The 26,077-nt window shown below is 40.1% G+C and overlaps 3 protein-coding genes across 5 annotated transcripts in view; all 3 read left to right on the top strand.

Annotated features, from left to right (window-relative positions):
- Nucleotides 1-33: 33 nt before the first annotated feature.
- On the top strand, nucleotides 34-15,985 carry psmd14 (proteasome 26S subunit, non-ATPase 14). Its single transcript, XM_027171479.2, has 11 exons — nucleotides 34-181; nucleotides 704-758; nucleotides 4,864-4,935; nucleotides 6,376-6,495; nucleotides 10,036-10,106; nucleotides 10,224-10,374; nucleotides 14,346-14,453; nucleotides 14,778-14,852; nucleotides 14,952-15,077; nucleotides 15,544-15,606; nucleotides 15,815-15,985. The coding sequence occupies exons 2-11, from the start codon at nucleotides 711-713 to the stop codon at nucleotides 15,911-15,913; spliced, it is 933 nt and encodes a 310-aa protein (XP_027027280.1). The 5' UTR covers nucleotides 34-181; nucleotides 704-710; the 3' UTR covers nucleotides 15,914-15,985.
- A 144-nt stretch (nucleotides 15,986-16,129) lies between these two features.
- On the top strand, nucleotides 16,130-20,534 carry LOC113658957 (T-box brain protein 1-like). Its single transcript, XM_027171478.2, has 6 exons — nucleotides 16,130-17,394; nucleotides 17,610-17,764; nucleotides 17,926-18,047; nucleotides 18,407-18,565; nucleotides 18,786-18,847; nucleotides 19,333-20,534. The coding sequence occupies exons 1-6, from the start codon at nucleotides 16,766-16,768 to the stop codon at nucleotides 20,048-20,050; spliced, it is 1,845 nt and encodes a 614-aa protein (XP_027027279.1). The 5' UTR covers nucleotides 16,130-16,765; the 3' UTR covers nucleotides 20,051-20,534.
- Nucleotides 20,535-22,520: 1,986 nt separating this feature from the next.
- slc4a10a (solute carrier family 4 member 10a) overlaps nucleotides 22,521-26,077 on the top strand; it is a 43,273-nt gene continuing 39,716 nt past the window's right edge. For all 3 annotated transcript variants that reach the window (XM_027171463.2, XM_027171465.2, XM_027171461.2), the window contains exon 1: nucleotides 22,521-22,763. In XM_027171463.2, the coding sequence (XP_027027264.2) occupies nucleotides 22,716-22,763 (48 nt within the window). In that variant the 5' untranslated portion in view covers nucleotides 22,521-22,715. The remainder of the gene's footprint in view (nucleotides 22,764-26,077) is intronic.

The following is a 26,077-nucleotide window of genomic DNA, read 5'->3' as shown; positions in this document are numbered from 1 at the left end:
TTCAAGAACACCGATTTCCTTCAACATGTGTAAAGTGAAAGAGACTTTTATTTTGAAACATTTCCTCCCTCAATACTCTAAACCGGTACGGTTGCAGATTTCCGTCTGCTAATTCTAGCTGATTCACTGTAGACCTACTGAAGCTTAGCCCAAGTTCTGAGACGTTTTTGTAATAATACAGGTAACATTTTAAACTTATTTTTATTGTTGTTTCCTGTTATATTAACACTCAGTTTGTTGAGCTGTTTTAGTGGATTAAATTTTACTCCGATACTTTAGTACATCACAGCTAGTTACCGGTTAGCTAACATTCAGTGCCTTTGTTTTTAGCGAATTATAGAATATATAAAATATATATAGAACTATAGTTTACCCGCTTGACAAACAATAAAGCGCAGCTTAAATGTAAAATTCGTCGAGCATTCACTAGTCCAAAATTGTGTGTATATTTTAGAAAGAGTGTGTGTGTGTGTGTGTGTGTGTGTGTGTGTGTGTGTGTGTGTGTGTGTAAGAGAGAGTGTGTATATTTTATAAAGTGTGTGTAGCTAGTTTAGTGTATTAGGGCCTCGTGTACATTTAAACTTCTTTCCCACTAAATCAGATCATTTCTCCTGATGATGATGTTGATTATCTAATCTGTAGCTAATTAGCAGGTCATTTGTATGAACATTATTTATTCTCACTCTGATGTTTGTGTCTGTAGATTAAACATGGACCGGCTGCTGAGGCTTGGAGGTGGAATGCCTGGACTGGGACAGGTACGGTGTTCAAGTCAAGTGTTAACTGTAGTGTTAATGTTTTGCTCAGTCACTTGTCTGTCTGTCTGTCAGTCTGTCTGTCCGTCTGACTGACTATAACATTTAGCTGAATATTCTTTTATATAACTTTTATTTGTCACATACATAACCATACACTGTGTGACATGCAGTGAAATACTTTTTGACCGTCTGTCACACAAGTAGATTAAAATTGAATAGATAAAGAACATATTTTTTTTAATAAAAAATAGTAACCACAAAATAAAAATAGGTTACAAACTCTTACAAAAATAGAAATAGGATTATCTGTTAATTAATGTAGTTTTGATTAAAACAGCAATGCAGTTCTAAAAAATTAAAAAAACTAAAAAAAATTGTTTTTAGTTCATCTCTTTTTGTTTGTTAAGCGATGTTCTGTCTGACCTACACTTGTCGTTTCCTGGGAAGTCCGATTTAAGGATTACGTTCGTGAGCTGTTTTTAGTAAACAACCAAAAATCATTTTATTCAGCAGCATTTAAAACACCACACAGTTTCCTACATGAATCCGAAGGTGTTTGTTGATTTTCATTCTTTTAGTCCTTAGTAACATTCATGCTCCAGTCAGTTTGCTTGTTTGTTTCATTTATTTATTTATTTACTTACTTATGTTATTTGTTCAAACTGTTGTTTTTTTTTTCCCTCCCTTGTGCTGTCTTTATCTAAACAGATTACAAACCTAAACTGACTTGCATGTACGAAGGAACAACATGACGTCCGTTATTAATGTTATTCATCCTCGGCTGCTCTGGATCATGTCAAAATTTCAAGTTATTTTCATTTGCCAGTTTTCTGTTTAACCTTTTAACTTTTTGGCACTGCAGCCAGATTCTGCTATGATCACATTCGCGTTTCTTTTGCGATCCCTTCGAGCAGCTTCGACGTGTGAGGTCTTATTTTGCTTGTACATTATAAGCTCTGTTAGCGTTGCTTGTTCGGACCAAGGTTGCTTTGTGAGTCATATTTTAGTACCACATATAAAACTAACTCAAGTCTATTGCAAATCACACTGTCATGGAAGTAAGAAACCTGTATCATGTTTGAAGATAACTCTCAGATTTTGGCCACTTTTGCCTGATGTGTGAACGTAGCCCTAAAGACTCCTGACGTAAACATCAAATATTTGTCGAGTTCAGAATCAAGTGAGATCTGAGATGTTTCCAAATCCCTAGTGCAATCAAATCTTCCCTATGATCCACTTGTATGCCTTTCCTATTTGGAAAGCGTTCTAGGACAGAGTGTAGTCTTTTGAGTCTCTATTTATATTTGAAATCATTAAATGCTAATAACAGCAAACGGTAACATTATAGTAACGGTAACAGATCTAGAACGAAGGAAATGTAGAAAATGTTCTGCACTCTGCACATGCTAGTACGTTGAGCCATGTGATTAATGTGTGTAGAAATTGATATAATTTTTACCATTGAAAAAAAAATCCTTTCTTATGTATGCTGTAAGGGTTTTAAACTCTTTAATATTGTGAGATTTATTCCCCTCTTTTAAATCTGACAAGCGGTGCATGATATGTGAAGTGTCTGCTCCATATTAGTCAGTGTGAATTCTGTAATTAAACACCTTATCTGCCACAGTAGCAGTTATGAAGCACACAGATTCCCATATTTGACGTGACGTAAGATGTGCTATGTATCTAATTGTGCACAGGACCCAGAAAAGGTGCATTTGATGTTCTGCAAGTGCTAGACCTATATAATTTAATACCAGATTTATAAAGGCTGGTTTGTTCCTAACATTTTACTGTACTTAAGAAAGACAAAAGGAGAGTTTTGTAACAGGTATCAGTTACCACATATATATATATATATGGTATATATGGTATATATATATGGTAACTGATACCTGTTACAAAACTCTCCTTTTGTCTTTCTTAAGTACAGTAAAATGTTATAGTTTTTTATATATATATATGTATATATATATTAGTTTTCCCTGGGGGCTTCACAGTGACTTGGTTAGCATGTTTGCCTAGCACCCCCATGGTAGGGGTTCAGTTCCTATCTCCATTGTGTGTGTGTGTGTGGAGTTTGCATGTTCTTGCTATGCTTCAGGGTTTTCTCTCTGTTATCTTCTTTCCTCTGCAGTCCAACGAATTCCGTTAAAGATGGATTAAGTAGAGGAAGATTCATGTGGCTACAAATGTTTTTTTTTTGTTGTTGTTGTTTTTTTTGGTAATTCACTGTATCCTGCTAAAGCTAGTGCCAAAGATTGACGTGTTTGACATTATTCACATTGACTAACAAATGTCTTATATTTCTGGTTAGTTAACCTGGTCATTTGGGATGCAGCTAATATTTATTTATTTTTTTTACTTTATATGTAAGAATTTAGAAAAATAGCATCTTGCGTGTCTACATACTGCCTTATTAAAACCTGTTCATGTTCCCGAAACTCAGAATAACATTTATATAAAAAACACCTGATGTTAGTGGTCTCACTCTACTGTGATTATCTCTGACCGTTGATTACATTTGTCATGAATCGAGTGAAATACCATAACATATCAGTTTGAAAAGTTGCTCGAGAGCGCGTGTCTATGCTCTCATTCTCTTTTTACGGCCTGTGGTGTGGTTGTGCTTGGTGGGGAGGGAGAAATCTCCAAAACCCTCTCCAACTCTGCCAATTAACACCTCCAGTAACAGGCTGCCTCCCTCAGATTCACACCGCTCCCAGCCAGCCAGTTGGGGGGGGGGGGGGGGTCGTTGGGTAGGGGGAAGAGGAGGGGAGACTAACAGCTACTCTTATTTATTTATTTATTTCTCCCTTCCTCCCTGTTTCTACCCCTTTATTCTGTCTCAATATGCAATGAATCAGAGGTTAGGAAAGATTCTCAGTGATTTTTATTTATATATGTTTTAATTAAATGTAGATCCATGGGAATCTGTAGAGTATTTAGGATCTCCCAAAAATCAGGGTTCCTGACACACATTCACGCGCGCGCACACACACACGTTATTCTTAATCTCATTTTCAAACCAAGCCACGGTTAGCTGTATGATTTTCGAATTCACACATGTCCATATGGCCTTGCATGTTCATTGTAAGGAGCCAGGCCTGAGCGTGCCTCACAGCCCCTTTAATTGTCTCCTAGCAGCACTTTTGGTTAATAATATGCATCACATGATCTTCCGTTTTGACGAGGCATATGTCTCAAGCTTTCCTCTCTCTCTCTCTCTCTCTCTCTCTCTCTTTGTTCTCTTATTCTTATCCTCCACTCTCACTTTCACTATATGTGGTTCAGGCTCCTAAACCCCACCTTTTAAAAATGAATTTTGATTAGCCCCTGCTGACAGACAACACCACTCCAGGGTGTGAACGTTCACCGCACCTGCTGCGTTCTCTTTATAAATCTCCTCGCTATTCCACTGTGGTGCACTAAAAATGCAAACCCCCCACCACCACCAAAACACACCCCATCCCATGTCTTGTCATCATTAAAAATGTGTCGGTACAACAGAGTTTGTGTAAGAGGACAGCAAGTAGTGGCCCGAAAGTTTAAAAAGAGAACCTGCTGGTGATTGTGTAACTGATATGACTGCTCTAGACGTCACGTCTGGACGTGCCGGTCACACTCATTTTCACAAGTCATTAGCAGGTGTTTTTAGGGGTCTCATTAATGAAAGGCTAGCAGGCTAATTAATGCTGATTTCTTGCTGCTTGGGTTGGGGGCATGATTCGTTTATCTTTTTTTTTTGCAGTGTTAAATATGTTTTTTTTTTTTTGGTGAGAACAGCAGAAATTTCTGGAGCATTCTGGAGTTACCTAACCTGACACACCAAGGCTAAAACCCTCTGATTCAGGGAGTAACGAGGGGACTAGTCTTGGCCCTGTTTCGCCACAGTCTTGGCTGGCAGCACAGCGAATATGTGAGGTGTGGCAAAGAGGCACACGTCCAACTCGTGGTGCTTTTTTGAAAGGACTATTGAGGATCAACTATCCATCCGTCCATTTATCCGCCTGTTCACCCATGCATTGCCCCGGAGATTTGCTGATCGCCTTAATCTCTGTAATCCCCACAAGTGACCTTTGGTGCTGTTTTGTGTTTGATGCAGGGTCCTCCTACAGACGCCCCCGCTGTGGACACAGCTGAACAGGTGTACATCTCCTCTCTTGCCCTGCTTAAGGTAATTATACACACTCAGACACACAATTTAGGATCTGGAGCTTCTCCGCTTTGTCCATTTGACGTTATATCAGTTCCATAACATGAAAGGAAAAGGCCACCCAGAAACATTTAAAGCGTGTTTACATTTTATTTCCCTTTGACATGGTGCTGGTTACTAGCACTGATGCTGTAGGCATCACTGTTAATGTAGTTACAAAGAGAACATTCAGCAATCTCAGACATGAGGGGATAATTCAGGCTTCACTTCATAAGTAAGGTTGCTCAGAATTTTCAAGACTTTTCTTTTAATAGACAACAAATTTAACAAACAGACGTCTGAGCTGTTTGAGATTTATTGTAGGAGATGACGAGCACGATCAGGTTGCAGCTTTAGACCCTTATTTGTTTGATCAGAGTCCAGGTGAGCTGGAAAGACACATAGGGGCTTTTTACACCTGGGCACTTCCTGCGTGTTCTGTGATCCGATAGCTACCCGATGGTAAAAAGACCAGGTCTAAATTCCCTCCGAAACTTTTTGGAGACGGATATAAATCCGATGGTACAAACCCCTTCAGTAGGTGTTCTGGGATGCGATGAAACTGGACAGGTTTAAATGAATGTGGTTGTTCAAGCCACATACGTCAGCGCTATACTCCTCCCAAACGGAACTACGTCACTCGCAGGTTATCTTTCACCCAGGCATCTCGTCGGGGCTTAAAACGCGCTGCTGCCACCAGCGAAAACGCAACAAACAGTAAACGCTGTTTTTTGTAGCATTTTGTAGCATCTTCTTTTTGATCGCGTTCTGAAAACCGCATACACCAAAGTGTGTTCCGTTTCAATTACCCCGGAAATGAGGTACAATATATTTACATTTTGGGCGGGAGTAGAAAGATCGGATCGATATCCGATTCGCCGAGACGCGTTTATGTGGCCTAATGTAAATGGAACAAATCAGATAGCTATCGGATCAGAGACAACACATGAAGTGACCAGGTGTAAAAAGGCCCAATGACTGAGCACTTCTGCATCAGTCACTTCAGTTAGTTCAGTTCCCACTTTAACAAGGAATCAGATGGCATTGTGGGTAACGAGGAACACAGTAAACAAATCATACCAGTAAGAGTGTAATCTCAAAGATTAATCAATAACAAGAACTAAAAGAAACAAGGAAAAATCTTTTCTTCCAATTATTTAAAATTGTGTGTAGTTAATAATAATAATAATAATAATAATAATAATAATAATAATAATAATAAATAAAACCATGAAGGGGTAGACACACAAATTAGAACAGGAAATGTGAAAGGAGGAATTCAAGCTGGAAAATGAAGACCACTGTTGTGAGACTCTTCACTTCAGTCTCTGTGCTTTTGTTCTTCACTTGAAAGTGAAAAGTGAAATGAATAAGATCGGTTTAAACGAGTTCCTGTGTCGCATATCCCGTGTCCATTGGCAGATGCTGAAGCACGGCCGTGCTGGAGTGCCGATGGAGGTCATGGGACTGATGCTGGGCGAGTTTGTGGATGACTACACCGTACGTGTGATCGACGTGTTTGCCATGCCTCAGTCAGGCACAGTGAGTTTCTACACAACATTCGCACTCACCCACATACTCTCACCATGGCACAACTGCCAGCTCATAACATCGAAGTCAAGTTTAAGGTGTGAACAGTTTAGTAAATATTGTATATTTGCTGAAGACCACAATGCAGGCTTACCTGAAATTAGAACAATCACAATTTTAACCATATGTATTGTTTTTGAGTCATTTTTAGTCGTTTACACACTGCACTTTTGTGCTCCATTTTACATTTGTTTGTGGTTTTTTTCCTCACCATTCATGGAGGAGAAATGTAGCATATCTTTGTGTTTCATTAGTAAAGTGTTCTGCCAGTTCATGCATGCACTGATTCTTCTCTAGCAGCATGTCATTGTGTAATTAATGCATAATAACAAAATCAAAGCATATTTCTCCAGTGTGAACAAACTTAAACAGCATATTAGTGTTAATTTCGTCACCTGTTTTTAATTTAGTCTTAGTCTTGTGCCAAATGTCCTTGTTAGTTTTAGTCATATTTAGTCATTCACATATCTTTTTTTGTTAGTCAAGTTTTAGTCGACTAAAAGTCTTTTAATTTTAGTCTAGTTTTAGTCCAAAAAATAACACATTATTACTGAGATTGTTACTAATAAACATTTCAGTAAAAAAAGTTTCACACATATCTCAAACATTGGTTAAATGTCATAATTACCTGACAAAATACACTTGTTGAATGATTTTTGTTGAATGCAAATGTTAAACGTGTCCGGTTTTCAATTTCCGATTTAGGAGACACATTCACAAATGATGAACCAGTTCTGAAGAGTATTTTATTTTAACCCACACAATTCAAAACAGACTCCGACTGACAACTGAAGTTACAAAGGTTTTTAAAACTCTTTTGGTTGCCTTGTGTCTCGTGTTACTGTTCAAATCAGAAATAAAATAAATATACTCAGAAAAAACTGAAAAGAATAGGCCCACTTTACTGTTTGCTTAAAATACAACCTATTAACAGTCCGCGAATCACAAAAGTATCAGTGAGAAGTTGAGAACACTCGTTTAAACTGCACATCACATGTTTTACTTTATTGATACTGTTTTTAATCGTAATGTAAAGACCGGTCATCGGGACATAAGCTGTCATGTACAATAAAAGCGCCAGTGACAGGAAATTTACATAAACACCTGAGCCAAATTTAACACAAAAAACCTGCCTAGACGGTGGACTTGCGCTCAGGACTTTTTTTTTTTGTGCCGCATGTGGACGAATTCTTTCTACGCACACACTAAACAGCGCGAAGCCGCGAACTCGCTCTGAATATTTTTAAAGCTGATGAAAAAGCAGAGACAATTGTAGACGAAAATGAAGAGAGATTTTATCTTAGTTTTTATTTTATACAAAACATTTTCGTCCGGTCTTTTTTCGTCAACAATAATGCATGTTAATTTAGTCTTAGTCAGCGTTTTTGGACAGTGGTGCAGTCTTGTCATCGTCTCGTTTTAGTCATGAAAAAAAAAAAAGGTTGTTGAAGAACATATTCCGTCTCGTCTCGTCTGACGAAATTAACACTACAACATATGCTCGTGTTTATTAAAATAGAATGATCCGATACAGACCGTTGGTGCAATACGTTTACTTCCGCATAGAGAAAAAGCAGCTCAGAGCTTCATCAAATCAGTCCCGATGGTGTGAATTGTAAAGATTGACATGAACAAAAGGCTAATAAGATAATGGACTCATTTTTATTGCATCTGGACTTAAATGTGTGTAAAAGAACAGACTGCAGTTTTAAAGGATTTACTTCCAAATCAATATGGTTGTAAGACCTGATTAGGAATCATGTGTGTGTTTTTTACAGGCTTTGTGTGTAAGCATGTCCACACAATAACTCTAGTGCTGGGTAAATGTTAGGCAAAGCATATTTTTAGTTACTTAACTTAGGGTAGAATCGTGCATTTTACAAACTAACGCCGTGTTACATATTCTGCAGTGATATAAACCCAGCTTTATATAATCAAGAACGCTTTTATTTTTCACAACATTTAATAATAGAAATAATAAGTAGGCAGACTAAATTATATTAAAACTGTCAATATTCTACAATATATGTTTAAATTCATTAGAATTAAAAAGTAACACAATTTATTGAAATAAAAAATTTAAATTTAAAAGAAATGAATAATTTTTCGTACAAAGTTCCTTCCTCTTTCATCAACCTAGAGAAGATGAGAAATTGTGTCGACCTTAAAACATACAATGACTTTTTAATTAAAAAAATATATATTTCACAGCTGAAAACACCCACATGTCCACAGTAGTCAAGACTTTAGAACAACTGGAATCACGATGAACTTGTCTAGAAGAGGATGCAAATGTTTTTTTGCCCCCACACACACCGAGGTTGGATAGAGAGAAAAAAATGTCTCCAAGGATCACAGAGGTTTAAAGAAGACTGAAGCCTTTTTGCATCACCAAGACTCTAAAGCTATATAGACTCCACCTCCATGCCAACAAACAATCTTGAAGGTGCCAGGGTTCTCTGGTTAAATGGAGCATTTTGGTAGCAAAAGCACACAAGGCAGGTTTAGGTGTTTAAAATTTTTCAAAGTGTTCTCCAGAAACATCCCAGACCTATTTAAAAACCTGTAGTGTGTGTTTTATGCCTCTTTTCCACCAAAAAGAACCGGGTGCTGGTTCAGAGCTAGTGCTGGTGCTGGTTCAAAGTTGGTTCCACTGGCGAACCTTCTAAGAACTGGTTTGCCTTTCCAGCGGCTAGAGAGCATCACAGAGCCGAGTGTGACGTCACTGTATAAGTGTCACGTTACCCAGCGCAGCAACGTTAGCACAGCAGCGACAAACACAACAACAATGGCGGATGTTGCTTTATTGTTAATGCTCATGGCTTTGTGAACCTACATTAACATTCAAACGCGGCGAATCCAATGTGTATGTGCAGCTCCATGTAATCTGTATAAACGGAGGTTATAATTGAGAACGTACAGAACATACAGAAAAAAAGTTAGCCTTAGCATGTAGCTACCTACTATCATGTGTGCTGATAACTGATTATATTGCGGTACAGTAAAAGTGTATTAAACATTAGTATACTTAAGGTACATTGTCAAATGCGCTAACATTAGCCCCGCCCACAGCCCCTGACGCAAGTGGTTCTTAAGTCCAGACCAGCAACGTTTTGGTGCTACTTAAGAACCACTTTTCCTGGTTCAGAGCGAAACAGAAAGAACTGGTTCTAAATTAGGCTCCGAACCTGCACTCAAACTGCCTCGGTGGAAAAGGGGCAGAAGAGGAGAGGGCTTAGTGGTTAGGGTTAGCAAGGACCTAGAACCCTGCATGATGTGGAGTAATCCAAAACCAAGGAGTCATAAATTAATACATTCAGCTTTGGTTTTATTTTCATGGAATAGATTTATTGCAGTTACAGGGGAGAATTTGTTCACATTTTTTAGAACAAGGTGAACAATTTGAGACTTTCTTTCTTTCTTTCTTTCTTTCTTTTCTCTTTAATGAGGGTGGCAAAAATTCTTGATTATTAATGCTGATTGTGTCGACAGGGTGTGAGTGTGGAAGCTGTGGATCCTGTTTTTCAAGCAAAGATGTTGGACATGTTGAAGCAAACCGGAAGGTAAGATGAAACAAATGAAGAGTCACAGAAAATTAAGATAACTAATACAGATTTCTTACTAGGAGTATACGGCATGTTGGTGCTGCAACTCATGCCATATTTGTGTGTGTGTTGCAGGCCAGAGATGGTAGTAGGCTGGTACCACAGTCACCCAGGTTTTGGCTGTTGGCTGTCCGGTGTAGACATCAACACACAGCAGAGCTTTGAGGCGCTGTCTGAAAGGGCTGTGGCCGTGGTGGTGGACCCCATTCAGAGCGTCAAGGGAAAGGTACCTGTTAATACTCAATATTTTATGCATAGCTTAAAGAAGCAGTGTAGCACGCATGTATTCACACGTCCATTTGGACACTAATTAAGCCACAAGCATTGTAAATAAGGATTTTTGTCCTCTGTTGATCTGTGCTCGTTTCACTTTTCTTATTCATTCTTTCTTCTCTCCTGACCGTGTCCTGTACCCCCCCCCCCCCAACACTTTTAGTTTCACATGTATTAGTACATTTTGACTCGCCGTGTGTGTGTGTGTGCATGTGCGTGTGTGTCCCCGCATGCACATGTGTGTCTGTGTGAGGGAGAGCGAGCAAGAGAGATTTCCTGGCTGCAGGATTCAGTTCTATTAGCACCTTCTTTGAGCTGTATGAGGAAGTGTGAAGCAAATCTCTTCCTCTATACGGAGCATGTAGGGGGTCGTTGGGATAACAAATGGGGGATTCTGAAAAGGTTGGTGAGATTGGATTGGGACAAGAAGAAAGGAGATGCCCGCTGCACTCCTGCACACGCGGTATCTACAAAACCCCTGTTATTTTTGGGGAGATTAAATATACTTCATGCAGCAGACCAGATTACTGAACAAAGTCCAGTCATTTATTAGAAAATTTTATCCACTCAAGTTTACCTTAAAAATGGGGGTTTTTGTGTGTTGTTGTTTTTGAAAACTCATTAGTTATCCAGTGATTGGAGCAACACTTTCATTTCTTTTTGTGTCCCCTTATGCCCATTTAACCAATTGCTAATCTGAAATGTTAGCTGTCCAATTTGAAAGTGGGCCATGTCCTCGTTTGTCACAATTTAAACTTGTGTCCCTTCACACCTCTTGTGATTGGCTGTATGCAGTGGTGAAACGGTAGCAGTGCTGTGGGAATGAGGTGTGCTAATGGTATTATTGTAGAACAATACCAGCATTCGGTTTTCAAGCTGAAGGGTTTGGTGTAAACACCACAGAGAATTCAGCCTCTCTATGTGGTTTGCTCAAACAGGAGGCTCAACACGACAGCGCAGCGACAGCATGGCAGCCATGGCAGGCCAACATGCTGGATCCTCCGGCTCTATTTAAAACGCTCAGACTCACGACGCGAGCACAACTCTGCTGGTTTTCACAGAACTTCGCTAACGAGTCTCTTGGGCCAGGAGGTGTGGCTTTGTGCTCGCGCATCCGGTGACAGGATTGAGCCCTTTTTCTATTTAGTTTTCAGTGTGTCATCTGCTGTATTCTGGCTGGCTGTGAGTATTTTCACTTGAACTGTCTCATATTTCGAAGGGTACCTCTTATTTTACTAGATAGATTCCCAGGCAGGAGTTACAGTGCCAGCTGTATGTACTAACATACAGCAATGAAAACATACCGATGTGCTGGGGGTGTGGTCTGCAAGGGAGGGGATTGGGTCTTATTAAGGACATATGTTTTGTGGTAGATGCCACTTTACCAATATTTTCCCAATTTTTCCCATTTTACCAATAATATAAGTGTTCTGTACTTCACACCGGAGTAGGTTTAGAAATAGACCACATGGCCAGTGTACCAGGTTTTGAATACGTATACTGCTAACTTGGAGAGTTCAAGTAATGTGAGAAACACGTCCAGCAAACACCTGAGCCAACAGTTACCTAATTAAAAGTTATAACTAATTGTCTTCTGAAATAGAGGTCAAGTGTCAGGTCAGTATGGATGTACTGTACAGTCCGGTGACAATTTATAGGAAAAATAATCTGTTGTTCTGTGGAATAACTTTAGGTGGCATGGTTTTGCCGTCGATCTTCCTCGTACTGGATAAATATGTTGGCAGATTTGGCTTCTTTATACCATCAACCTAAAACTATATTCAGGGTTTGTTTGTTTTTTGTTTTTTATTTATTTTTATACAAATATAAAAGTACAACAAACAAGGAAAGTGCTAGTTCAAGTATTTCAGGAAGAAGTAGGTCTCCACTGGCCGTGTGAAGACATCCAGTGATTCAATTCAAGTTTATTTGTATAGCACTTTTTACAATAGACATTGTCTCAAAGCAGCTTTACAGAGCATAAACATAGAGCAGAAGGTAAACATAATTAATGATGAAGGAAATAACGAATAATAAAAGTAATAACGAATAATAAAAGTGACTCAGCTGTTCGGACGTCTAAGGGAAGTTCATTCTACCACCTCGGTGCCAGAACAGAAAAGAGTCTTGTAGTATACTTACCTCTTACCCTGAGCAATGGTGGGACCAGTTAGGGCAGTGCTGTAGATTTGAGGGTGCGGGGTGCAGTGCCAGGAGTGATGAGGGCTTTGAGGTAAGAGGAAGCTGGTCTGTTTTTGGCTTTGGTTTTTTTTTTATCTGATGCGTGCAGCTACCGGAAGCCAGTGGAGGGATCGCAGCAGTGTGGTGGTGTGGAGAACTTGGGCAGGTTGAAAACAAGTTGTGCATCTGCATTTTGGATAATTTGCAGAGGATTAATTGCATTCATGTGTAGATCTGACAGAGCGAGCTACAGTAGTCCAGTCTTGACATGACAAGAGAAGTTCCTGGGCAGCCTGTGTGGACAAAAATGGCTGAATCCTTCTGATGTTGTAGAGAAGAACCCAACATGAGCGAGTCACATTAGCAACATGCAAGGAAAAGAACAGTTGATTATCCAGGGTTACCCCAAGGTTGTGAGCTGTGACTGAAGGGGAGATCAGATCATCGTGTAGTGAAATTGAAAAATCTTGACCTGCGGATAAATCACCTGGATGATCGGCAGTTCCGTTTTGCTAGTATTGACTTTCAACCGATGAGACATCATCCACGATGATCTGTAAACCAGACATGTTGAGATCCAAAAAAAAGCCATGGCAACTGAGGGAGGGAAGGAGAATATTAGTTGAGTGTCATCAGAATAGCAGTGTTAAGAGAACCCATGTGAGGAAATAACTTCACCAAAAGCATGAACATACAGAGATAATAGGAAAGGACTAAGTACTGAGCCCTGTGGGACACCAGTGGAGAGTGGACCAGATGTCATCTTTATCCTAGAATAAAATGTTGTTTTTTTTTTCCTGGTGAGAGTGGTCTCTTCCAATATGACTCCACCCCCACTCCATCCACTGTGCATGAGGATTTGGAGAATGAGTGTGAAAATGACAAACCAAAAGCTTGGCGTTCACATTGGGAGATTTTAGCACTCTTCACAACCCTCATCAAAATGCCTGCTGTTGGAAAGGTTCCACAGATTTTTAAACTTTGTGCTAAGGTGCATTAAAGCTGTACTCATCTTTGAGGTAGCCCACAAGATTTAAAGTAGCCCTTTAAGATGTTTTCTTTTTTTTTACCCTGTAATTTCAGTCTTTTGTGGATACTCCAATTAAAGCTAACATTCTTCACATTAAACTTGAAGTTTAATTCAAGCTCAGTGTGATTAGGAGAAAATAGCATCACAATCTAAATACTCAACTTTGACCGTCCTAATTAGATAATGCCGTACTCCAAAGAAGCATTTCATTTGTCTTATTTATTTATTTATTTTTGTTGTTGTTGTCATGTCTTACTTATGGATAAAAACCCTATATGCATACATGTATAAATTCAGCAGTGCATTCACATCAAGTGCTTCTCACCAATAACATAGATGTGCGTCTGTACCCGTGTGTCTGTGTGTGTGCGAGTGCATGTGTGTTCAGCTAGCACAGAAATAGTTTCTCTCTCTCCAGCTAAAGTTTCAGCATGTGGCCATATAACTGTGTAACTGTTTTCCAACATCCCCGTCGGCAAACTTTAACATGAACAATTGCACCAGTGGGCGATGAGCATGTGCGTGCACCAGTGCATAGCCAGAGAGATTGAGAGACTTCCATCATGCTTTATTCTTTTGTAGACCCTGACACTTCTCCTCTTGGTGTCGTCGTCTAAACCTCATGAAATTACCGGAGGGCGCACAATGGTTCTGTCTGTGTACATGCACTTTGTAGTAAATAATGTTCTGTAATCTGATTTCTTTTCCCCCAGGTGGTTATTGATGCCTTCCGACTGATCAATGCTAATATGATGGTCTTGGGACATGAACCACGGCAGACGACTTCTAACCTGGGACACCTCAACAAGCCCTCCATTCAGGCACGTGCATAGATGAAGGCTAATTCAGCACTTTGTTTTAGAAAGCATGTGTGACAGCTTAGAAGTTTGGTTTGGTTTCCTTAGTGAAATGTTCACATTTTCTAAACTAAAGACTTATTATGCAATCTTGCAAATATTAGATTGATGTATGATATCTTAAAATTCAGATGTCACATTTATAAAACATGCTCTCACTGCATTGTTTAACTATTTGGACACAGTGATGTCTGATGGGTCTTCTGAGACTCCCACACACTAATGCCCATGTTATTCTGTGCTGGTACTTTTTTATGCTGACCCGATGTTTTTGCTTTGTTTCCTCAGGCTTTAATTCATGGACTGAACAGACATTACTACTCCATTACCATCAACTACAGGAAGAATGAGCTTGAACAAAAGGTTTCTAAACTCTTTAATCCCATAAAGTTGCTGGAAACGAAAACGTTATTCAACCTTTCCGGAGTGATCTGATCTCATGCTCAATTGTAATTCCTCCAGATGCTGTTGAATCTACATAAGAAGAGCTGGATGGAAGGTCTGACACTGCAGGACTACAGTGAACACTGCAAACTTAATGAGACCATTGTAAAAGAGATGCTTGAGCTGGCCAAGAATTACAACAAGGTAACGAGAAAACTGTTAGGTGAATTCTTTAGCAATTGCTATTTATGATGGAAGATAACATGTATGGTTTACCAACCAAAAGTACAACCAGACAACGGGTTCGTTCTATAGAGTCATACCATGATATGGCCAACCTGAAAATAAGTGTCCATGGCAATTTAAAACTTATACGTGAGCAATATTACAGTACATGAGCAAGAATGCAGTGATACTGAAGATCATTATGAATGTGATTCCCCACAGGCATCTACACTAACAGAGGTTAGTCAGGGTTAGTAGCACTTTAGTAACTGTTTCGAACTGGGAAGTGGTATTTTACATGGTGAAATCACACGAATGGAGTTGATGGAAGTCCCAACGCAGTTATAGGAAACATAAGCTGAAACATAGTTTAGGCACAGATATGCAAGTTTACTATCTATACAGTTCTTCAACACCGTTAACGTTGCTGTCTGTGATCCTTTAGGCTGTTGAAGAGGAAGACAAAATGACACCTGAGCAGCTGGCCATCAAGAATGTTGGCAAACAGGTTAGAAACATTTTCATTCATTAATTTTTCAGTCTTTCTCTCAAGTGTTTACTGTATATCACTGTAATTTTACATGTGCTTACACTGGTTTTTGGCTCCTTCCAAGACAGTGATTCTCCATTAATTAAATGTGATTTTTGTTTAAAAAAATATAATAATAAAATAATAAAGTTCTGTTATTCATCTCTATCTTTTTTCTTTTCCATAGGATCCCAAACGGCATTTGGAAGAGCATGTGGACGTACTGATGACCTCCAATATCGTGCAGTGCCTAGCTGCCATGCTAGATACTGTCGTGTTTCAGTAAATTGTCACTGTGCATAAACGTTAATATTCATTGTCTGTTGTCTTTTTAAGAAATAAACCCATACAAAATCCAGTTTTTTTTAAGTGTCTGGGTGTGTCTTAAGTCTACACGGTTATTTCCTTCTAAAGTACCACAAATCACATACAATTTCTGAATGCTGCATACCCTGCCTTTTGAACAAATGAAACATTATGACTTGCTGTTGGATCTATAGCTCCATCGTATATTTCTGTTGGTCCATATCAAAGTCAAACCAGAATCCGTTATATAGCAATATGTGCAATACAGAAATGTGGTGTTAGTCAAGTTAAATACCAAATATTAATTTCCAAAACCAGAAATAAGTCTGCCAGTTAAAGTTTGCTGATCTTCACATGCTCTGTAATTCTCTCTGATACAGCAAGTTATCACAGAAGTAATTAAACAAGCATTTAATCCATATGGTTTTCCATATGATCCTTCAAGTAGTTGTTGAAGAATGGTCGAAATATATGTATTAAACTTAGTTTCAACTATCAAACTGGTGTAAGTGATATCTGTAGCTGTAGCTTTGCCCTTATTTGTTATAATCTGCGTCACTCTTTACGTGCAAAAGTTCCAAAGAACTTGGCAGATTCCAATTAAATATTCAAGCCTTTGAAAGTAAGAAAATAAATAAACAAATCTCAGCGCAATGCTTTTGCACACTTCCCCAATTAGGGCACGGATCGACGTCAAGTTGCTATAATAAATCGAGCTGTGCTCGGTACAGCCGGCTCAGTGCAAGGCGCGCGCACTGCCTCTTCATTCACGAGGGAAAAAAAACAACCAAGAACTTTGGCTCGCTTCGAAGTAGCCGAGTGTATCAGCGTGATGCACCTGCAACACTGCACTTCGCCATCGGCCAGAAATGCTGCCAGTGACTTTCCAGACGAGTTGCTCACCGAGCACCACCCCGCGACGTCCTCCGGCGCCACCCCAGGGAACCACCCGGCTCTAACAAAACTCCCGGCCGAGCTGACCAGCGAAGAAGACAATAGAAGCGAGCGCAATACCTCCATTGGGTCCGACGCGCAGCGCACTTTGGATGGGAGCCACGTGGAGAAGCGAAACGCGCCTGAGACGAACCGAGTGCGCACGACGACCGCCACCATCTCCTCCTCGTCCACCGCGACCATGTTCTCATACGCGGCGCAACACGGACACACGCTAACGCCTTTCTCCATAACCAATCCGGGTCACTTCGTGGCACATCATACCGTCATTCCAAACGGGCCCTACGACGGAGTCTTGTCAGGTGCGCCTCGACAGAATTACTCAAGCGCCGGTTATCCTTACGCACAGGCTTACAGTCAGGCATATCAGAGTGGCGCGTTGTACCCGCTCTCTTCGGCGCACGCGGGACTCATGGCCGGCAAAGCACAAGTGTATCTTTGCAACCGTGCGCTGTGGCTCAAATTTCACCGGCACCAGACAGAGATGATCATCACCAAACAAGGGAGGTAAGGCTGGAATCTTTTTAAAATTAAATCATCAAACAAATTATTATTATTATTATTATTATTATTATTATTATTATTATTATTATTATTATTATTATTATTATGTTGTTGTTGTTGTTGTTGTTGTTGTTGTTTTTAGTATTATTTATTATGATTATGCCGAAGATTTTTAGAATATATAGTCTAATTAATGATTGCTCGCTATTTTTCTCTAGACGCATGTTTCCATTCCTTAGCTTCAACATTTCTGGACTTGACCCGACAGCTCATTATAATATTTTTGTGGATATTATTCTGGCCGATCCGAACCACTGGCGTTTCCAGGGAGGAAAGTGGGTTCCGTGCGGAAAAGCGGATACGAATGTAACAGGTAATGTTCTTGTTAAATAAACGCATCAGGTTGTATTAAGAGTATAAAAAATATTCCAGTAAAATTATTCCCAATTTCAAACTATGTTTATTTTCCCTATTAAGTTTATTTCCAATATACGTTTTTGTATTGTATTTAATGGCTAGATTGTATATTTGTAGGAAATAGAGTGTACATGCACCCGGACTCTCCAAACACAGGAGCGCACTGGATGCGTCAAGAGATTTCGTTCGGTAAACTGAAATTAACTAACAACAAAGGAGCTTCAAATAACAGTGGACAGGTAAATGTACAAAACGTTTACTGATTTCATTATTTGATTTAATTTAATGAACTTGGCGCGACTGAAACGTTGTTTCATTCTTAAATACCCGTAAAGTTAACAAAAAAGATTTTCTTTTTCTTTTCAAGCACCACTCTTCGTGCTAACTTCAATTATTTCGACTTTTACATTATGGTTAAGCCAGGGAGGAGGTTTCTAAACCTTTTTGGCACAAGTATTACGCCTAATTGGCGCTTGTTTGTAGTTTCCAGCCTCGCCGTCAACCTCTGGCGCCTTGTCAAGTGGCTGGGGATCACGCATGATGGATTTATTAACACTTCTATTCTTTTTTTTTTTTTTTTTTTTTACGGTTCGCCAAGATGGTCGTCCTCCAATCGCTCCATAAGTACCAGCCCCGAGTGCACTTGGTCGAAGTGAATGAAGACGGGACAGAAGACACCAGCCGGTCCGACCGCGTTCACACGTTCACCTTTCCGGAAACGCAGTTCATAGCTGTCACTGCATACCAGAACACGGATGTAAGGACAACTCTTCACATTGGTGTACTAATAGCGTACACATTCACACACAACACTGCCGTCACACTGTTATAATAAAAGGCCGGGCTTATTTTTGACATGTATTTTAGCAATGTGCGTTCAGTTGATGTAGCTTTAGTTCTGAATGTTTATGGAATTTTCCTCTTGAACGTTTTCCCCCTAATTTCATTGTATTTTATTGTATTTTATTTTATTTTAGATCACCCAGCTGAAAATCGATCATAATCCTTTTGCCAAAGGATTTCGGGATAATTATGACACGTGAGTACTCTCATTTTTATTATGACTGTTGCTTTTACTTTTACTCACACGCTGGATAAATACACACATACATACATTTAGATACAGCTTTGGATATATTTGTAGATTTACCAAAATGATCCATAAACTGGTCACATTTGACACTGACATTTGACATTTGGCATAAATATTTCTGTAATAAAAATGATGTAAACTATTTTACTCTTAATATTTTTTTTATTTCGTTTGCGTACATTTTTATTAATTGACTTCTTCCTATACACAGTTTCAGTGAAATATGAAAAGTTTATTTTCCTAAACGATTTATGTTCTAATAATATAGACTTTGTCTCTTATTAAATCAATCAACCAACCAACCAATCAACCAATCAACCAATCTATCTATCTATCTATCTATCTATCTATCTATCTATCTATCTATCTATCTATCTATCTATCTATCTATCTATCTATCTATCTAACTATCTATCTATCTATGTGTGCAGGATTTACACAGCCTGTGACACTGAGCGCCTTAGCCCGTCTTCCTCTGACTCCCAGCGCGCGCAGCTGATGTCGGCCCGGTACGCGGCTACCAGCTCCCTTCTCCAAGACCAGTTCGTCGGACATTATTCGGGTCCGGCGGGGAGCGTGGAGCGCGCGCTCTCTTTCACTAACAGCCTGGGGGGCTCGGAGCAACCTGAGGACAGATGGTTTAATAACAGATTAGATTTTCCCGCTTCGACTTACGAGGCAGCTGATCTGACTGGCAGCCTGCCCTCTTTGCTGCCCTACCCTGCCACCGCAGGGGTCAAAGGTCAGACGCTTTCCGCTAGCCCAACTTCTGGTCGCGCGCTTCCTGCCTACTGCGCCACGCAGGCCGGCTGGGAGCCGCGCGCTACGGGTCTGCCGAGCTGGATCACGGAGACCAATTTTGATCGCTCGTATTTGTCTGAAGACGGACTGAACGTGGAGAAGGACGAGACAGCACCGATAGTTTCCGAAACGAGCAAAGACAAGGACGCAGCGGATACAGGATGGACAGAAACACCTTCTTCGGTGAAATCCGTCGATTCAGGCGACTCGGGGATTTTTGAGCAGGCCAAAAGGAAGAGGATGTCGCCGCCCGTTTCGGAGGAGCCGTCACCGCTCAAAAGGGACCTCCATAACGCACACGACGGAGCCCGGAATATGAACTACTTCACTTTTTATTCTCAGAGTTAAACCAGAGACCTTGTGGCATGGATCATATTCACTTTATATTTTTGTTTAGGCCTATTTATTTATTTATTTGTTTGTTTGTTTGTTTGTTGAGGTCGGTGTCAGAAAAAATAAATCCTGATCAGGCGCAGTAGGCCATTTGTTTTCAGAAACCGTTGTGACTGAAGCCATAAATCTGTACGAGTCAAAATCGCTAACAGACGCTGATGAACCGTTTATATACATTTACTTAGGGTTAATAACTTAGGGTTAAATACATTTTGCTGTTGTGGCTGGAGGAGAATGATCTTGATCTTAAAAGGACTACGCCATGACACCATTTGATTTGCGTTTGTTGTCATAATTTGTAGAGAGCCAATGACAAAAAAAAAAAAACGCCGATTAAATAAAATCAGTGTTAATTAATTCAATGTAATCAGTGTCTATAGCGTAGACAGAGTAGTTTCAGGCTAATTAACCTTAACGTCCCTTGCAAAAAAAAAGTATATATATATTTATATTTATATATATATATATATATATATATATATATATATATATATATATATATATATATATATATACATAGCCTAATATGTACCCTACTAATTGGCTATTTAGTCTTATTAATTGTACTGTACTTAATGGACGTAATTAAATGCAGCATATTCAGTCAAGATATTCAGTCCGTTGTGGATGCCAAGTATTGTAATTGTCTATTTTTTCACTGCAGACTGTGCAGGATACAATTTCCCTGTCCATCAGAAGACTAAGTAGTAGTGGGTTATAGTCCTCCCCTAACTGGCGTAGAAAACACTTTCCAAATGACTATTAAAATGGGTCCTTATTGAATTGTAAACATCTGAATGTGCTTTAAACGTGAATTAAAAACGGAATGTCTTGTCGATTTTACTTTTTAAGTCTTTTTTATTTCCGTGCACGTTGATGTTAAATCAGGTGACTGCCATCTAGCGGCAGGTTGGAGTAAATGATGCATAGAGAAACGGGGTTAGATGGAGGCAAACGACGGGTCGTTCCTTGATATGAGAGGTTTATTGAATTTGAGAAACTGAATCATAATTTTGGTAATCTGAAAATATTTTGTGTCGGGATTAAAGCAATGTATACTACTATGAACAATGTTCAAACCAATTCTGTTATAGTGACCATTGGTAGTGCCATGATAATCTATTTAGCTTGCTACACAACAATTAAAAGCATTTTTAATTTTCGATTTTGAGATTTATCTAATGTTACTGGGGCACAGTGGACTTGCACCTTCAGGGATGGGGGCTGATTCCGTCTCTGCCTTGTGTGCATAGAGTCTGCATGCTCTCACTGAGCTTCCTGTGGATACTCCAGTTTCCTCCCCAAGTCTGTGTGTGTGAGAGATTGTGTGAGATTGTGCCCTGTGTTTTCTAGCACCCTGTCCATGGTGTTCCCACCTTGTGATCCAAGTCCCCTCAGATAGATGTAAGGTTCCTCGCAACTCTGGGTGGGATAAGCGGTGCAGCTAATGGATGGATGGAAACGTTCATATGATCATATAGCAAGGTAGGCAATACATTTTTCTACATTCAATTTTAAGCGATAGGCTATTAACCTCATAGTTCTACTGATATTGAGGTATAAGTGAATTTGAGGCATTTTTCAGTAAATAGATTAACTCCACCTTGGTGGCACATAGGCTACACTCTATATCAAAAATATGAACACCTGACATTGACACATATATTTCCTTTTGAGAAGCCTAAGGTATGGCATTAATATGGACTCCCCCTCCATTTTCTGTAACATCCACTCTTTTGGGAATTCTTCCCACTGGGTTTTGTAGCATCAGTGAGATCAGGCAATAATGCTGACGAAGGAAAATCCTTAACACACCATGTCTACATGTATGTCACTTTGTGCACAACAGCATTGTCATGCTGGAACAGGGTTTGTGTCTCTTAGTTCCAGTGAAAGGAGATCCTACAGAATACAAAGACATTCTATACAACTGTGTGTGTTCAATTTTGTGGCAAAATGTTTTGGGATTTTTGGTCATCCAAGACATTAACACACAAGTGTCAGGATTACATGAGCTACACTAGCCACAAGGTGGCGACAGAGTCGGTGTGTCACCAAATAATCCATAATCGTACAGAAGATGTGTTTATATATCCGTCTTCTAAAATGTTTTAATATATGTCTTTATGGCCACCAAATAAAATACAAAAGCCGTAGCTATTCTTTTCTTTCTTTCTTTCTTTCTTTCTTTCTTTCTTTCTTTCTTTCTTTCTTTCTTTCTTTCTTTCTTTCTTAGGATAATTGCAATCTGTTGTGTTGTGTGTTGTTGTGTCTTCTGAATGTAAACGCACATACTCCTAGAATAAGCTTGCACCTTATTCTACCTAATGACCAAATCCAGAGTCATGCAAAGGTTCCGCTTTAAACGTGTTGCATCTCGGTATAATACCCACGTGTTAAGCGAGATGCGTCACACGGGCGCAAGTTGCACGAGCAGGGAGCCACGGCGTGCGCGAGCAGGAAAAAGCGCGCGCGCTGTCTCGGAAAAAAAAAATCAGAGGTTGGACGACTAGCCAATGGGTTCAGTGTAAATGTGCAGCTGCTTCAAGCACATCGGTGTTTAACTCGATATATTTAAACACACAATACACATTCAGTGCACATTTCGGAAGCGAAAAGAATGGACGTAAAGGATCAAGGAGCGCAAATGGAGCCTCTTCTTCCGCCGGTAAGAAAGAAACGTTTACATCTGCGTTTTTACAGGAATAATAATAATAATAATAATAATAATAATAATAATAATAATAATAATAATAATAACATTGTTGCTTTTCTGGAGGATTTACAGTATGTCCTGATTATACAGCTTTAACAAAGCCTCAAACAAAAGAACGCGTTTCATTCATCTGTGTTTAATTCATTACTGAGCTATTGACTGATACAGACCTGATACACCTTTGTTCCTTGTCTTCTGTCATGCATACGTTAAGTATCCACATCCTCATTCACATCCTCATTCACATCCACATCCTCATCCACATCCTCATTCACATCCACATCCTCATTCACATTCACATTCACTTCCTCATCCTCATTCACGTTCACATCCTCATCCTCATTCACATTCACATCCTCATTCACATCCACATCCTCATCCACATCCACATCCTCATTCACATCCACATCCTCAACCACATCCTCATTCACATCCACATCCTCATTCACATCCTCATCCACATCCTCATTCACATCCACATCCTCATTCACATCCTCATCCACATCATCATTCACATCCACATTCTCATCCTCATTCACATTCACATCCTCATCCTCATTCACATTCACATCCACATCCTCATTCACATCCACATCCACTTCCATATCCTCATTCACATCCTCATCCTCATTCACATTCACATCCTCATTCACATCCACATCCTCATCCACATCCACATCCTCATTCACATCCACATCCTCAACCACATCCTCATTCACATCCACATCCTCATTCACATCCTCATCCACATCCTCATTCACATCCTCATACACATCCACATCCTCATTCACATTCACATTCACATCCTCATCCCCATTCACATCCCCATTCACATCCTCATTCACATCCATATTCTCATTCACATCCACATCCTCATTCACATCCTCATCCACATCCTCATCCACATCCACATCCTCATTCACATCCACATTCACATTCACATCCACATCCTCATTCACATCCTCATTCACATCCACATCCACATCGGGCCTTTTTACACCCGGTCACTGCATGTGTGTTCTCTGATCCGATTCCATTTACATTAGGCCACATAAATGCGTCTTGGCGAATCGGATGTCGATCCAATCTTTCTACTCCCGCCCAAAATGCAAATATATTTTACTTCATTTCCGTTTCTGGCGCGATGCACAACACTTGAGTCCCTTGCGAGTGACGTACTTCCGTTTGGGAAGAGTATAGCGCTGACGTATATGACTTGAACAACCACATTCATTTACACCTGTCCAGTTGCATCTGAAATGCGTCCCAGACCACCTCCTGAAGGGGTTCGAACCATCGGATTTATATCCGTATCGAAAACGTTTCAGAGGGCATTTAGACCAGGTCTTTTTACCATCGGATAGCTATCTGATCACAGAAAACACATGAAGTGACCAGGTGTAAAAAGCAACATCCAAATCCACATCCACACAGCTGCTTCCTGTCACATAGGCTTAAGATTAGTACGTGTGTAAAACAAGTGTCTAGGTTAAACAGCAGCCTGTAAGTTTAAACGTGTTTCCTTGAGTCTCCTCTGACATTAGAGTCTCATGTTGTCTTCCTGAATCTCTCTCCCATCATGGGTCTGGAAGAAGGTCAAATCAAACATGCAGTGATTTAACGAGTGCCAAGGCTCTCTAAGTCAACATGTTTAGCCCTGCCCATTTTCTGAAAACTATTACAGAATATTGCAAAATCATTATGAGACTCATGAGCATGTCTTTTGCACTGTAATTGTACTACTAGGGTATAGAAGCCACATTGCACACCTGCTGTAGTACATTTAGGACATATGGAGTTGGTGAAATCTCACAGGTTTTGTGTGAAAGGAAATCATCTCACTGCTTCACCATTACAGCCAAGAACAGGTACACTGTTTCACTCAGGGCTTCTGGACCAGTACTAACCATTGTCAACTCGCATGGCTTCTCTACAAAATGCCACTCTGGATACTAATGGTCCCATAAAATTTATGAAGCACTTGATCTGAGCTTGGTAGACAGAGACCTAATTTTTTTATGTGGTAACAGAAAAAGTCAGTTCCTGCTTAACAGGAATACTAATGCAGCCAAAGAGTGTGTTGTCTGTGAGAAACAAGAGCAGTAGGAGAACAGTGCAGTTACTACAAAATCTTTTAGATAAATCAACATGGCAGCATGTTTCCTTGTGGTTTGCTTGTAATGAATGAAAACGGCAACACAGTGCTGTCAATGGAAAAGCAGCTTTAGAGGTCTGTAGTGAGAAGCCCCTGTCAGCCAGCTGTCTAGAAATATGAAACTAATGATTCATTAATGAATACTTAGTCAGCTTGTCTGCTGCTTTTATTTTAGAAAACACATCCTTTTGGATTTTTTTAACAAGATCAACTAGGGTGAGTTGTGGGGTCTCCATGTGCAGCTGTTTAGTTATGTAATTAAAAAGATAGAGTTCCAGGCAGGGGGGGCACACCTGCCTCACACCTCCAGGGTTGGGGGTTCGATTCCTGCCTCCACCTTGTGTGTGTGGAGTTTGCATGTTCTCCCTGTGCCTCGGGTGTTTCCTCCGGGTACTCCGGTTTCCTCCCCCGGTCCAAAGACATGCATGGTAGGTTGATTGGCATCTCTGGAAAATTGTTCGTAGTGTGCGAGTGTGTGAGTGAATGAGAGTGTGTGTGTGCCCTGCGGTGGGTTGGCACTCCGTCCAGGGTGTATCCTCGATGCCCGATGACGCCTGAGATAGGCACAGGCTCCCCGTGACCCGAGAAGTTCGGATAAGCGGTAGGAAATGAGTGAATGAGTGAGAGTTCCGGGCAAACCGTATGCATAAATGTTTCACATGCAGTATACAAAAATATAGAGACTTTCAAAAGTGGAGGGCATAATCACTGAAGAGATGCTGAAGTTAGATTTATCTCACTCCCTTTAGTAATACCCTTTTCCTTGGATTGGGGTTCGTGGGGTGGTCTGGATATTGGTTTGGGATGTTTTTCTAGTTGACCAGATAGAAAATGTAATGTTGTCAATGCTTAAAGTCAAGCAGAGGAGGACAAATGGTGGATGGGGTTTGGAGGTGGTTTCATGGAACAGGAGATCCTGTCATGAACTGCCGAGACTGTTGATAACTCACATGACCTTAGACACATACAGCAGAGCCTGAGAGTCTGAAGCAGAGGTGTCCAATCCTGTCTTCAAATGGCCTTTGTTCGTGCAGCTTTTCATTCCAATCAAGCAGGAGCCACATCTGATTCCACCTAATTCATCAGTTGATCTAAGTTTTAGCTAGACCCA

The sequence above is a fragment of the Tachysurus fulvidraco genome, chromosome 2 (assembly GCF_022655615.1).
Source record: "Tachysurus fulvidraco isolate hzauxx_2018 chromosome 2, HZAU_PFXX_2.0, whole genome shotgun sequence".
NCBI classification, from domain to species: Eukaryota; Metazoa; Chordata; class Actinopteri; order Siluriformes; family Bagridae; genus Tachysurus; species Tachysurus fulvidraco.
The sequence above is the reverse complement of the archived record's forward strand: the minus strand, read 5'-3'. Positions and strand labels throughout refer to the sequence as shown.